Below are 15,945 nucleotides of genomic sequence, written 5' to 3'. Positions count from 1 at the left end.
TTTTTTTTTTTTTTTTTTTTTTTTTTTTTTTAGCACGAAGGTTGAACTCAGAAGCTACATTCCCCAGCCCTTTTTTGCTTTTTATTTTGAGACAGCGTCTCACTAAGTTGCTTAGGTTGGGTTCAAACTTGTGATTCTCCTGCCTCAGCCTCCCAGAGTGCTGGGGTTACAGGTGTGCATCACCACACTGGTTTCAGGTACACAGATTCAATCTTATTTTTATTGATATGTTTTTGTGCATATGAGATATTAAAAACAAGTTTAAAAAGTAAAAGGAAATGGAAGCTTGGATTAAAAGGAAAATAGTCAAAGTGGTGAGCTTTTCCAGTTTTTTAAAACTGCACAAAATAGCTCATGGGAAAGTCACAGCAGTAAAGCCATAGTTTCTACCATTAATAGAATGTGTAATAACCGTGTGATACAAAATTCTAGAGACCTCAGGATCCAGCTTCTGGAGGCCCATGGACTATGTTCAACAGTCTAAAGGAGGAGGAAGGCAGCAGAGAGCAGGGGACCCTAAGCACGCGGTGAGGGACCTGGGCATCTCCCCACCCTGGAGTCTGGGCTGGGGCCTGGGACCCTCTCCTCCTGCCTGACCGCGGCCAGTGAGGGCTGCGCCTGCAGGAGAAACAGTGGGGCAACACAAACTTACAAAGAGATGGGCTTGCTGGGCACCAAGAGTGGCCTCGTCTGAAACCTGTCCCAGAGTCCACCGACCATCTGAAACCGGAAGCAGAAGAATGAGGCATGAGCCAAGAGGCTGTGGCTCCAGGGCACCACATGGCCTGTCTCATCCCCGCTCACCTCCCACCAGGGAACCTGCCTGTCTCTGCCTCCTCAGCTTCGAAGCCACTGGCCTGAGGAGGACTTTGTGCACCAAGGAAATAAGGGACTTTCCAAGTTATCTCAAGATTTAAAATATATTGAAGCACTTATGCGATCCTTAAAATGTAGACGGAATAGGACATGTTTTTAACATTTTAATTAATTTGAATGCCTATGTGAACATTCCAAGTCTGAGTCTTACAAAAGCTCTTGTTTTCCCTCTGTCATTCTTCTCTGGAAAAGTAGATGCTTTAGAAGATAGCAGTGGCTTCTCAGCCTGGGGCCCATGTGCCTTTTTGGGACCCCTGTTCATAACGTGTTTTGATGAGACTGGCTTCCTTTTTCAGTCCCATGGCGTGAGTGTATTCACACGTCCCTATGAGAAGTCATCCTATAACAGGGGCAGACTCCTGCAGGGCAATGGGGCACCAAGGCTGAGGGAGACAGTGGACCCTGAAGTCACTGTGCATCACGGAGCAGAGAAACCTAAGGCAGTTTGGGCCAGAGCACACCTGTGACAGCCCTGCAGCCAGGGAGCAGGGAGGGAGGAGGGACAGTCTGCAAGGGTCGGGCCTGACACAGGCTGCGGCCGACTTGGGCGAAGCCCTCCGTCCCACCACCTGCTTCCGGAACACGCCTGGCCTCAGCTACCCACTGCTGTCTGTGTCCTCCGTTATTTACTCTCTCTTCCACCATGCTAAAAATAAATCTGCTGCAATTTACTCAGGAGAAAGAGCTCATTCTGAAAAAAGCAAGCATTTTCAGCATGTCTCGAGAGTGTCAAGGAATGTGCAGTGATCAGCGGGGCTTTCACGACTATGGAACTCGGACCCCTGTGCGGTTTCTAACCATCAAGAATCGTGGCCTGAACCTTTGGGTTCAGTCCGAGCACAGTCAGGGGCGCGTGGCTTCTCTGGGTGCTCACTGACCTGGGTGATGGCTGGGGCACTTTCATATCTCTTCAGGGTGCAGCTCTGCGAGACGAGGTCAGCAGCCTTTTCTACGGTTGTTTCTTCTGGACAAAGTTTTGGTGGCAGCATCTTATCCCAAGGAACAGCCTCATATGCCCTGGGGAATTATCACGTGTGGACCTCTCAGGAAGGGCACATATTTTGTTGCTAAAACTCACAACACATCGCACACAGTGTCAGGCACAACCCTAGGAGGATGGCAGATCCCTGCCCCTTGGTATCCGCACCCTCCAGGGCGCTCCTTCCCCAAACTGGGCAGCCAGAAGCACAGTGCAGGGCACCCCATGGAATGTCCACACCTCCCAGAAGTAAGGTCTCTACTCAGCTGAGCCTGTGTCCCTCGAAAGGAGGGCTACCTGTGTGGGCCTGCATCAACAAGCCAGCCCCACCCAGTGCTGAAGAACAGCGGCAAAAGCTCTTTGGCCACCCTCGAAGGAACAAAATTCATGACTCCCATGGCTGCGATTTTGCCAAGAGTCTAAACAATCTTGGAAGACGAGAGTCCACCCCCAGCAAACACCTTCATTCCAACCTCTGGACAGTGACCTCTGGGGCGCAGGTCCTAACTGGGCTTCTGGCCTGCAGGCCATGGAATAACAAAAGCCACCAAGCTCCAGGGAATCAGTCACACAGCAGTGGAAAACTAATGCGTATACTCACGTAAATTTTAGGTTCCGAAACAGTTTCATCTGACCTTCACAGCTTGGCCAAAAGACCATTAATTTATAAATAAATGGTGGCTTTGAAAGTTGATTTTGCTTGCTTAAGGTCACTCAGCTATCAGGACTCAGATTCAAATTACCTCCCTTTCATGGTCAGCAGCATTCCCACTTTTCCCCACGCAGCCACCAAACTACACAACGCTGGACAATGGGACAGGGCTGCAGCCACCCCGCTCTCTGAACTGCCTTCCTCTTCCGGGGTGCTGTTCCCCTTCTTCCTACCTCCGTTTCTCCTGCTGTGCCTGCTCTTTCTCCATCCTCTATGGCAGGGGCGCTAAGGCGCAGTCCTCTCTGCCCTTCTCTGTCAGGGTCCTCATGCAGAGCTGGACTTCTCCAAGCTCTGGCACCTGGGTGTCTTTCTCTAGCAGGCGCCTCTCCAAAGCGGCACGTCTGTCTACCCCATTGCCTACTCTGCATTTAAGCAGTCAACATCCCTAACGCTGCCTGCCCTTGAGTAGCTCCACCTGCCTGCGGGTTATTTCATGAGGGAAATAGCAACTTCGGGCCATCAGCTAGAGGCCAAGCTCTGGTCTCGCCCAAGCCCTCCTCGTCCTCTGAGCTGCATGAGCACCCGCGGAGCTGGCGGGCCGCACCCATCCAGAAGCCACCTGGGCACCCTGTCTCGGCCAAGCCCCTCCGAGCGGGGGCATGCATCTCTGTCCTCCAGACAGCTCGGACCCAGCCTCCCTCCACACCTCCGCTCTCCGCAGCGCCCAACACTCCGGCTGCCACACAGACTCCGGTGATCCTGGTGCTTCTTTGCCGGGGCCTCGGTTAGCGGCAGCCCTGGTCGCGGCATCCGATCAAAGCCGCCTGAGAGTCCTGGCCCCGCGGCCTCCTCGGCTCAGGCCCGCCGGCCTCCTGTTCCACCTCTGCACCCTAGCGCCCTTCCAGCCTGGGAACAGGGGCCCCAAACGTGGGGCTCCCTGCCCAAGCTCCCCACGGAAGGGTCCTCTCCACGCCTCTGCTGCAGTCTGAGGCCGGCTACCCCAGTCCTTTCCTGGTCTCCTACTCCTACTCCTAACCTCCTAAACTGTTTCCTTTCTAGCATGCATTTCCATTATCCTCCTGGTCTGAGTTGTTCCCTGGCACGTCTTACTGACGCCAACTGTTCACAGGCTGCGCCAGTGGATTCTCCTCCTGCCGGCTTTCTCCATGCTTCCGTGACCCCATCTCCTCTCTCCATTTCCTTTCTCTATTACTTTGATGCTTGTGCTAAACCAAGTGTTCGGTAAGACCTTGGCTTGTCTCCTACGTAGCCAGCATGAGTAAGTAGACCTGTGCGTTTGATGTCCTCTGGTGTACTCACAGGATCAAGGATATCAGTACATTGAACATAAAGAGCAGGGTGTGGTGGCGCACGCCTGTAATCCCAGCACTCAGGAGTCTGAGGCAGGAGGATCGCTGTGAGTTTGAGACCAGCCTGGGCTACATAGTGAGTTGCAGAAGAGTCTCCACTACATAGTGAGACTCTATCTCAAAAACAAACAAACAAACAAAAAACCCAAAGCAAAACATTGAACATAAAGGAATAGACTTTAACAAAATTCTCCTGGGGATGCCTACTTTTGTGTACAGGACTTGTAAAAGGAGTCCTTCGCATCATATTCTTTATTCGGCTCTACATGTGGCTCACCGTCACCCTAGAAGACAAACAACAAATTAAAAGACACCCAGTATAAATGGAGGCTGCTGTTTTTCTATTTACCATGTTTTCCTTTATCCTCTTTATATATTTTTTTCTTTCAAGCACCTTTTGGATTGGCCAGATTTCGTGCTTCTCTGCTTTTCTTCCTTTGTTTTGGAAATTTACGCTACAGTTATATTCCTGCAGTGTTAAATTTTACAAAATGTCTATTAAATTTAATGGAAGGCAAAATTTTTAGAAGAAAGCACCTAAATTTTAAGCATCAGCAGATAATTCATTTTAACAACATGTAACTAAAGCATTAAATTCTCGGCTGGGAGTTCAGTTCTGAGACACCTTCCCTTTCCTGGTCTGCTGCCTTATTTCACCTACATTCATTAACTATTTATTATAATAATTATTATTATAATTTAACCATTAGTATTTATTTATATTTTTATGATGTTTTACCCACTCGTGCTTTTTTTTAGCTACTTGGTTTTCCTGAGTTTGTGGTTCCATTTTCTTTGTTGCTCTTCTGATTTTCTTCAATGTCTTTTATTAAAATGTTTGGACCTCTCAAATTTAAAGACCCAATCCAAACATGCACATCTGAGATGAATACACACTTCTTAGATGCCCATCAACTGATAAATGGATGCAGGAGATGTGGGGTTTTTTCGTACAATGGAGTACTACTCAGCCATAAAGAAGGATAAACTAGAGACATTTCTAGGTCAATGGATGTACCTGGAGACCATACTCTTAAGCAAAATAAATCGGACACATGTATGTAAACATTGTATTGTTTCTCTGGTGTGAGAAACTGAAAATGTAAATAAGGACCAAAATGTATACTAGACATTGTGAAATGGGAAGAAAATGTTCAAACAGGAAGGGACACTATGGAGGGAGGAGGGGAGAAAAAGAAAAGAAAAGAGAAAATGAGAAAAGAAGGATAAAATGGAAACAAAGCTTTTGTAAATAAGGAGGGAAAGAGAAGTTGAAGGAAGGAGAGGACAATGGGGAAAAAAGAATAATCAAGATAAACCATGTACAGGTACAAATTCCCTATGATAAATGTGATCATTATGCCTGTCTAAACTGTACCAATAAACTTAATTAAAAATAAAAATTGTAGCCTCTTTTCCTTTGGTTCCAGGTGACTATTATGCCCTAGCGTAAAATTTATTTCTTATATTTTTCACTGACCATGGTAGCTATTTGCATTTTAAAATTTCTATGCAAAGGCAACTTTTCATAACTGCAAATGCTTCTCTGTTTGCCTTGCTGCGTTATACTTTTTTTTTTCTCTTGTAATTGAACAGGGGCTGATTTTATTCACTGGAGTATTTTAATTCTTCTACTTTCTTGCCATCTCTTTATTGATTTGTTCCACCTTCTATTCATTGTGTGGATTTCGTGTGCCTCTCAAAGCAATGTTGCCCTCTTCTGTTGGTGTCCTACAGCACAATTTCTGTAATAAATTTCTGTTGCCGCTGGTGGTGGTCTCTGGAGGAATCCTGTGACTGCCAAGTATTCTCTTCTGTCCTTTAGGATTGTAAACCTCCAGGGGTGACTCTTTGTCCTTCTGATTCTGTCTCTTCCTGTGTGGCCCCTGCCTAAGTATTCTCTTCTGTCCTTTGAGATCGTAAAACTCCAGGGGTGACTCTTTGTCTTTCTGACTCTGTCTCTCTTCCTGTGTGGTCTGCGCCTTCGGTGACTGTTATCTCTAATCCTGCTCTGTGACCCCTTCCCTGTAGGCTTGTTCTGCTTTATCTTCATAATGGTGGCTTTCAGATCAATTCCAGGCTATTCCAAGCCCTCTTCTCTCTGCAGTGTGATTTCCCCACTACTGCTCTTTTTTACCACAAAAGATTTCTGTTGCGAGCATGACTTATTAGAATATTGTATTTTCTATTTTTACCTGCAGTGATTCAATGATTGGGATTTTTCCTGTTGTCTAGCTGTGTTAATGATATATTTCTTATATGCTGTTGCTTTTCTTTTTCTGCCTTTGTCTTCAGGCTTTAGGGTAGCAACAATTTATTTTTTCAGACACGATTATATTTGGCTTGGCAAAGGTTATGTCTTTTGCTCTTCCTCATCAGTCTGGGCAGATATTTACCAAGTTTTTCTTAATCCAACTTGTGAATTTGGTGATCTCCAGTTTTCTATTCCTAAATTAAGTTTTTCCTTCACCCTAGTTTTTTGAAGTTGTTTTTCATGCTCTTCTCTTATCTGAGATTGGGCTTGCTCAAGCAAAAACCATTTTACTTTCCTCTGTAATAACACACACACTGAACAATGTAGTCGCACCACATATTTTAGTAGAACATTTCTCATCATTCTGATGAGAATATTTTCTAGTTTCCCTTATGATTTCTTCTTTGGCCTGTGACTTATTCATAAACGTATTTTTACATTTCCAAATACATGATTGCAAAGATGCTTTTTTTTTGCCATTATGCTCTTGTGGTCAAAGAATATACTCTATGATTTCAAATATTTGCACTTTGTGAAAATTTTGTTTTATGACACAGTATGTGCTCCTTGAAAGCGGTATAATTATAGGTTTATATGTTTTTTCCCATAGTTTTCTTGTAAACATTCTGTGAGTGCCAGCTTTTAGTAAGCACTACATAATAGCAATATACATGTTTTATTTCATACTGATGATAGATTTTTAAATTTTGTTTTGTACTGGGAATGGAATCCAAGGAGACACTTTATCTCTGAAATACATCTCCATCCTTTTCATTTTAATTTTTTACTTTGAAACAGAATCCCTTTAAGTTGCCCAGGTAGGACTCAAAGTTGAAATACTCTCACCTTAGCTTCACTAGGTGCTGGGGTTATAGGACTGTAGCAGTCTGCCCAGATGAAAATCTTATAACTGGAGCATTTAAGAATGTAGATGTAAAATAACTGCTGATTGTATAAGTTTAAAACCATTACTTATCCTACATGCCTTTGTCTTGTTCTTGCTGTCCTTGGATAAATTTCCATTATTCCCTTAATCATGTCAGTGCTGTTTATTGTTTTTCTGACTTTGATGCTCTTATAAATTACAAAATGAATACTTGTATTATTCATTAATTATTAATAGTAATAATACTTTTACTCTCTACAATTTCAGTATATGATTGTAAATATGAGGTTTATTTATTTGCATAGTTGAAGTTAGTTCATTTATTTTGGAAAGTTGAAATTATAAAAAAAATGAGAGCAATAGAATTGATCCTCAATTTGCAGAATTCTATAGGAGATTGTATACAAAATATCCAGCAAAACTTACTTTTATTCATTCATGTTTTATATTAACCCTTAAAAATATGTTAAGTTCTCTAGAATTCACAATTTGGCTAAATTTTCTAATAAACATTAGTGTTGTATTAGCAGTATCAATTCTGCATGAGCAAGATCATCACTTCAGAAAAAATTACAGCTTTTCTTACCAGCTTATGGGGGGGTTAGAAAAATCTCTCACAATGTAAAATCCTTTCAATTTTGAGCCTAATAATCAGATGGAAACGTCTCACAGTTTGTGGACAGAAAGGCCATGGAAACTTTTTATATACTGCCAATCAATCCCAACTGAGAGCCCCTAGTGGCTGCTTCGTAAAACCCATGCAATACTAAAGCTACTGATCACTGAATGAGTCCATCACAATGCAAGCTGGTTATTAAACACCAGGAACTTCCATGTTTTCTAACACTTAAATGCCTAACAGTATGAACAGCGATGTTCATGGAACCAGTTAGCCCTATACGTAGGTCTATATGTTTTGCTTGATGCCCCAAGATATAATGTTCCACGTATTTGTATCTCAAAAATATAATCTAAAAAAGTAAGGGCATTTCAGACTTCCATGAAAATGTTTGTAACCAGTGCTGAGTATCACTGTGAATAAGAACTCCTATCAGTGGGTCTCCGGTTAGTATCAGAGTCCCAAATCTATGCAGTTTACCGATCTTCATCGGGGAGACAATTATGCCTTCCGAATTTGTGTTCAAACCTTCTTCAGCAGTGCCTGAAACATGTCTTCTCACTCTCTGGTGTTTCACGTCCTTATCTACCTCATCACCTTGGCATATTATAGCATAATCTTTCATTGGAACCTGCATTTTTCTCTAAAGACCATTTCTTCCACTTCCTGACTATAGATCTTTAAATTGTTTTTCAAGTATCTCTCATTTATGAAAATTTTTTAAAATTTCAGATTCTCAAATTTATCATCCACATAAGGTCCTGGATGCATATCTTCATTTCTAGTATCTGTTTTCTTGCCACTATGTCTTCTTTCTACCACTGTCTGCTGTATGTTCTTGAGGTCAAATTCAATGGGAATCCTTACTTCTAATGGTAGATGTTTTAAAAATTCTCCCGACAAGACCAATGAAGCTAAAGCAGAATTATATGTATGCCCTATTCAAATGCTTTCATGCTTCTTCAACATCATCAGTATCACAAGTGCATCATGATCCTGGGATTTCTTTAAGCACACAAGACAAAACAGAAGATGGCTACTGATGTTGAGATTTCAATTAGTGCATTTCCTGCAATGTGGAAAACTGAAGCTCCTGAAATTTCTGGTTTCTCTCCAGCCTCACATCCTGCACACTTGTTTCTCTTTCCCTTTGAGACATTTGCTGCCATTGCCACTGCTGCGGCTGACGCTGGCAGAGGAGCTGCTGTGGCTACAGGCCTCAGTTTACCTGTGTGGCATTATCCCTTGCTGCAGGGTTCCAGGGAGAATGAAAAGAGACCAGCATATATAGCTTTTGTTTTTCTGTTTCTTGGATTTCCAATGAGCACAGCCTCTGTGTCATGGTTATCTCCTATGTTTTTGGCTCACCTGTATTTTCCATCTTCTGGTATATTTGTGCATCATTGTATAAAGTTTCTTCTGCCTTGTGTACTAATTCACTAATTTTCTTTCTAACTGTGTCTAATTTTGCTGCTGTACTCACCAAGTAAATTCTTTGTGTATTGTGGTTTTCAATTCTGGGAGTGATATCTCCTCAGTTTTCTACTTTCACATTTTCTAATTTATAATTTATGAAAACTGTAAGTTCATCCCCCCTCCCTTTCTGCTTTTTCTCATTTCCATGATTCTAACTCATAGTAAATTTTCTATTTATTTGTTGGGCTACTATCAATAGGATATGACTTTATATTATTAAAATTATTCATGGAAATACTTTGAGGCTTAATAAGGTATTATCTTCTTCCAAAGAACAATTTTACTTGTCTCTGGCTAGTTCTTGGGGATGACAGCATTCTGGGATCACCTGAATCCCAATTCAGGACTTAAAGTTTTCTCAGTTACTTCACTTAAGCCAAGGTTGAGATAACCTTATTTCAACATGCTAGGTTATCCAGTCCAAAGCAATGTGTGATTTTCACAGATCAACTTCAACTTTTGATCTTTTACTCCTATGACTCCACAGATAAATCAAATCAAATGCTTGGTTGCCTCTTTCAGAATAATACAGTCCTATTAGGTCAAGGTAGCCCTATGTGTTTGGCTGAATTTTAGAATTTTTGTCTTTTTTTCAGTCCATTGATTTCTCTGTCTTATTAGCTCTGGATACTTTCAAAATAAATATTAATTTAGTTATATCATTGGAAATACCGGCCCATGTTGCTAAGTTCCCCTTATTGAAAGTAAAATATGTAGATGGATTTTCTGTCATTAAAAAGTCTGTACTTATTTTAGATTTAACTATCTGGGTAAACTTCCTCAGGAGAAGCATCTAGTTCAGAACCTTAATTCTAAAATAGCCAATTGGAGTGTGCTGCCTTGTCATAAATTTGTAGCGTAGATGAAAATAGGCACCGATTATTTCAGTTTTTTATAATGTTCACCTTGATTTGCTCTCCCAGGTATTACCTCCAAGACCAGTGGATCCTTTGATGAGTTTGGATATGGAGTGAGTTCAATGAACAAACACAGATTTTAATTACCTTGAAGCCACATTTACAAGAGCCTCCAAACAGGCCCAATTACCCTCAATTCCAATAACATGAATTTTTTAAAATAAAACTGAATGGGCCACGGTAAACACAGCACCCTATCAATGGGTGCTTGGCATCTCATTAGATGAGGCACCAAGGACACACATCTTGGTCTCTGCTACACAGCCATACACCATAGCACAGGGGGAGTGTGCCCCGTAGCCCATAGTGGTGCAATTAGACGGACTTGTTGTGACTGGGGAAGTGGGAAGAGAAGACATCTGCCTGATACTGTAACTGCAGGAAATCCCTCCGGCAGACCCATCTCAGAAGGCATCTCTATAGGTGTCAGAGACAGGCAAGCTGATTCTTTACTATGCATTCACATTTTCACTGATAACAGATAACAGGGCTTCTTGGGAACATGTTCTAAAATTAGACACTGGTGATGACTGTACAATTCTGTGGATTTCTAAAAACATTAGGTTAAGTGCTTTAAATGAGTTTTATGGTATGTCAAGTATATCTCAATAAAGCTATTTAAAAACTCTTTCCATGCTCTGTGTGCCTTAGGAGTCCTCAACTGTCCTGGTTTAAACATAAAGGGTTTAAGGGACTGTCAGTTCTACAGAGGAACCTGACTAAGAATGCACTCCTTTAATTTAGATTCAATAGGTATAAATTGAGGCTTTTATTTACTGTCTGACTTAAAGGGAGCTGTAAGATCAGTGGGCTTCCCTTTGTCAGAGCTCACGTGCTACTTTGCTGAGAAGCAGAGCCTGGGGCACGGTGGCTGTTCTAGAGGTATCCTGTAGGAAAGCTCCCAGCTGAAGGAAGATGAGGGGAGAGGACCAGGATAAGAGAGAGGGTAAGGAGAGGGCAAGGAGCAGAAGCAGGAGGGAGGCCAGCTGGGGCTCCCTGAAAGGGTTCCATCAGCCACTTGCTAAGATCTAAGGTGTACAGCATGGGCAGGCACAACCCCCAGCCTGTCAGCGGTCACTGCTCACTGTCCCTGTGGCAGAGCACACTTGCCAAGAGGGCCTCTGAAGCAGGCAGCACCAGTATCTCAGACTTTCACCCCTCTATGAGAATACTGTGGGGATGGCACCGGAGAGGGGACAAGAGAGAGAGGCTACCAATGCTTGCACAGTGCCTGCCATATGAAAAGCACCTTAGTACTAGAAGCTATTGTTCTCATGGCAATAGTAGAAGGTCGGTCACACAAACAATTTGTGAGAACTATATGAGACCATGTGGTGAGAAAACCTTACCGTACATGTGTCCTCCTCCTGGAATGCACCTGTGTGGCTTATTGGGCTCCACCCATGGTGGGATTTCGAAGGAGTAACTTTCACGGGGCTTGTCCAACCTGCAAACCAAAAACAGATTGCTGAAGGTCAAATACACAAGGGAAAATTTTCTTCTTCCATCAGAAATAATTAGCATTAGAGAATTAAACTAGATGATGGTGACTTTTGATGGAATGTCAAATAATTTTTCTGGATCTATTTGCAGTGAGAAAAGAATAGCGCTGGACATTTGCATGTTAATATAATTATAATACTGGATAATTATTTGGTATTTTAAATTTATTATTGAAAGAGAACACTTGGGTGCCATGAGCTGCATAAGTCTATGGAGACACACTGGGAATGGTGGTGAAACACAACGGTATGATTACTATGGTTACTACAAAGATAACTAAATACTAAGAGACTGGTAATATAAAATACTTCATGAAAACATAAAATCAGCTTTCCAAAAGTGCTCACGATACCCTAAGTGGAACTGGAAGAGTGTATAAGAATGAAAAACAGTGCTTCTGATTTTGAGATACCCCTGAGCAAATGGAAAATTCAGGCAAATAAATACAAACTGTCAATGTGACATGGCAGCCGCAACACTGGTTCAGCTTAGAGTTCTGTGGGCATGCAGAAAAAGGATATCTCATCCAGCCAGACTGTCAGGGTTAGGAGCATCTTCCTGAAGGTGACAGCTGATCTAATCTTGAAAACTGAATAGGACATAAATTTAAAAAGGGGAAGTGGAGCAAGAGTAGTCATTCCAGGCAGGGAAGCAGCACTTGTGACAGTAGGCCAGCCCTTTGACAGTATCACAATGTTGAGAAAAGATAAAACTGTGTTATGGCTAGACACGAAATGGTACCCAAAGCCTGGTGGATGATGAAAAAGAGAAGGAGTGCAAGGTGAAGACAAGAAAGCCTTGGACTGAAGCCACAGGTGGACTGCCTCTGGAGGGCTATAAGGATGATCTTGGGCCATTACTCTGTGGCCACGTGTCTGTCTACATAAAGACAGGAGTATTAGCTCTAGTAATTTCCATTTTATTTCCAATCTTGTTGGGGGGTGGGGGAGGCTGCTGAGTTTGTGCTCAACTTCACCGATCTGCTCTGTGAATTAATTCAACTTAGAGAAACGTCAATTTGGGAGTGGGGTGGACAGTATGTACATGCTAAAAGCATGGAAAATTAATTATAAGAGATGCTTTAAGACAACACAAGAGCTCAGAAATCACTTGTGGACCTTAACCAGCAGATGCTGGGTCCCAGTGAGGGATGTTTTTGCTCAAATGCCAGTCAGTGGTGTGTGTGAGTTATTCGACCCTTCTGAGCCTCTTTTCCCTTACTTTTAATGACTGTTGTCAGAGCTGAAAGCCATACCTAAAGACTACAAAGGAATGGGCAACATTTCTCACATACATTTAAGCATTCACCATGTTTATTCATTACCAATCTGTAACTCTAATAATTTATAGTACTAATGTAATAATATCCCTCTCATAATGAAGATAATATCTCAGTTAGTGTCCGACTTAGAAACTCATGATAGAATCAGCTCACGGGACTGGCAAAAGAAGGATAGGGAGCGAGAAGATGCTGGATCATGCATGAGCACAAAAGGGCCAGTCTGAGAGATTAGAGTGTCAGGAGGCCTCAATATATCCTTACTGACACTGAAGATAGGGAAGGCCCACAGGGGAAGGAAGTGGGTAACCCCTATGAGCAGAGTTTGTTCCCTTGCTGAAACAAGGATCTGAATGCTGTGACATTCTGAATGACTGGGAATGCATTTTCCTCCAGAACCTTTAAGTAAGAGCCAAGATTACACCTAGAATTTATTAATAATGGATCATTAATAGGAGACACGGGTGAGGTTCCCCAGACATCTGACTTTCTCCCCCAAACTGTGAAGTAATTAAGTTTTTGAGCTGTTAAGTTTGTGGCAATTTGTTGTATTAGCAAGAAAAACTAATACAGGTGTAGAAGTGAGAGACAAAGGGACAAAGGTAGAACTGAATCCCATGTCACTCGGGTTTTGAAAACTGGATGGATAATTTCTTTTTTTAATTCATTAACTTTATTCATACATTTTAGGTATACATCATGATCACATTCATCATTGGCAATTTGTAAAATAGGAAGAAAAGGTCCAAAAGGGAAGGAGAAGTAGGGGAGGGGGTGGGGGAAAGGAAAGAAGGGAAGGAGAAAATATGAGAAAAGAAAGAAAAAATGGAAACAAATTTTTTGTAAATGGGGGGATGGAGGGGTGGAAGGGAAGGAAAAGAATTGGTGAAAAAATGAGAACCAAGATATATCATGTGCATAATTTCTTTTTATGACATGCCAGGGAAAAGCAAATCCTTTACAAGTCATTTACAGTCTTTTACAAGACTCATTGGTATCCATCTTTTTTTGTAGCCATTCAATTAATTGCTTTGAAGAAAGAGGAAAGAAGGGAAAAAAAGCCTTAATTTTTAGTCAGAGGAGGAGAAAGAAAACAGGATGAGGAATTGCAGCCATGTCATCAGAATCATCCTATTTAGGGCAAAGTATGATGTCCTTGCCTCCACCCACATTCACTATCTGCTGCCTCAAAACAGCCCAGAACTCCATGGCTTAGAATGACTACTTATTTACAGTCAGTTGCTGTACTGTACAGTCAGGAAGAGAGCTTTAACTTCCCAAGTTCACATGGGAGAAGTGGGGTTGGTTCACATGTGTAGCACCTGAACGTTAGCAAACATCTACAAAAGAGTGAAAGAAAATGACTCAGGCAAAAATGTTCCACAAAAGGGAAAAAGACAGATTCGCAGAAAATTTTCCTAAAAGTTGGAGTCATAATTTTCCTGACAGATAATCCAAAATAATTGCCATGAAAAGGCTCACAGAGTTCAAGAGCATCAGAACTGAAGATATATATAGAAAGACAGTAATACAAGAGTAGTAGAAGATCTTGATACCCAATTTTCAATAATGAAAAAGGAATTCAGGTGGAAAGTCAACAAGGAAACAGAGCAGTAATAACAAGCAGACCAAATGAATCTAACAAACATATATAGAACATTCTGTCCAATAGCAGTGTAATATAAATTCTTATCAAGGATGCACAGATTATTCTCTAGAACGTATCACATGTTAAATCACAAAATAAGCCTTAACAATTTTAAAACCAAAATCATGCCAAGAAACTTTCACGAGCATGATGGAATGTAGCTGGAAATCAATAATAGAAGGAAAAGTGGAAAAGTCACAAATATGAAGAAATTGCTATTAAAGAAGTTTTCATTGTGTCAAAGAAAAAGTTAGAAATCCTTGTTCAAAGGAAAATAAAGACACTAAACCAAAATTTACAGGGTGTAGCAAAAACAGAACTCAGAGGGAAGTTCATAGTAGTAAATATTTACATTGAAATAGATCCCAAATAAACTGAAACTTACACCTCAAGAAGCTAGAAAAAGAAGAAAATAACCCAAAAGTTAGAATAAGGAAGGAAATAACAAAGATTAGAGTATGTATAAACAAAAATAGAACATGGGGACATAATAAGGTAAATCAATAAAGCCACTGGTTGATTCTTGGAAAACATCATTAAAAATTGATGAGTATTTGGATAGACTGATAAAAAAGAATCAAATAAGTAAAACCAGAAATAAAAGAGAAGTCATTACAGCTAACTTTGCAGAAACAAAAAAGGATTAAAAAGAGCAAATAATTGGACACCACCAAACTGAATACACTATTGTGAAGTAGACAAATTAGTAGAAACACAATCTACCAAAACCGAATCATAAAGAAACAGAAACAGTCCTTTGTCTGAGGAACAGCTGGTAAAATTTTTTTCCCACATTGTAGATTGTCTCTTAGTTCTGCTGATGGTTTCTTTTGAAGTACAGAAGCTTTTTAGTAAGATGAGATCCCAGTTGTTGATTCTATCTGCTAGTTCCCGTGATACTGAGGATTTGTTCATAAAGTCTTTTCCTATACCAATGTTTTCCAGAGTTCTGCCTAACTTACATTCCAGCAAGTTTAATGTTTCTGTTTTAATATTTAGATCTTTAATAAAATTTGGATTTTAATTTAGTGCATGGCGAAAGATAAGGGTCTAATTTTAATCTGTGGCAGGTTGACATCCAGTTTTTCCAACACCATTTATTAAAGAGCCTATCTTTCCTCCACTGAGGATGGTCAGCTCCTTTGTCAAAGATGAGGTAGCTGAGTACATGTCCATTTGTTTTTGTGTCTTCCAGTCTGTTCCACTGATCCTCACGCCTATTTCTTTGCCAGTACCATGCTGTTTTTATCACAGCGGCTTTGTAGTATAGTTTCAAATTGGGAATTGTTACACCTGGTGCCATGTGTCTGTTGCCTAAAATGGCTTTTGCTATTCTAGGTCTCTTATGTTCCTCAGACAAAGGACTATTATCAAGGATATATAAAGAGCTCAAAACAATCAGTCCCCCCAAATATAAAGACCCGATTCAAAAATGGGCATCTGAAATGAACAGACATTTCTCAGACAAAGAAGTAAAAGCAGCAAG

At 41.3% G+C, this 15,945-nt stretch overlaps 1 protein-coding gene across 1 annotated transcript in view; it reads right to left on the bottom strand.

Annotated features, from left to right (window-relative positions):
- Positions 1-15,945, bottom strand: part of Spata48 (spermatogenesis associated 48) — a 37,284-nt gene that overhangs the window by 18,330 nt on the left and 3,009 nt on the right. Inside the window, exons 2-5 of the mRNA XM_010624891.3 lie at positions 11,379-11,476; positions 4,085-4,161; positions 1,755-1,893; positions 653-720 (exon numbers count right to left, since the gene is read on the bottom strand). Of these exons, the coding sequence (XP_010623193.1) occupies positions 653-720; positions 1,755-1,893; positions 4,085-4,161; positions 11,379-11,476 (382 nt within the window). The remainder of the gene's footprint in view (positions 1-652; positions 721-1,754; positions 1,894-4,084; positions 4,162-11,378; positions 11,477-15,945) is intronic.

This window comes from Fukomys damarensis, unplaced genomic scaffold (assembly GCF_012274545.1).
Source record: "Fukomys damarensis isolate Sample0158 unplaced genomic scaffold, DMR_v1.0_HiC HiC_scaffold_17, whole genome shotgun sequence".
Taxonomy (NCBI): Eukaryota; Metazoa; Chordata; class Mammalia; order Rodentia; family Bathyergidae; genus Fukomys; species Fukomys damarensis.
The sequence above is the reverse complement of the archived record's forward strand: the minus strand, read 5'-3'. Positions and strand labels throughout refer to the sequence as shown.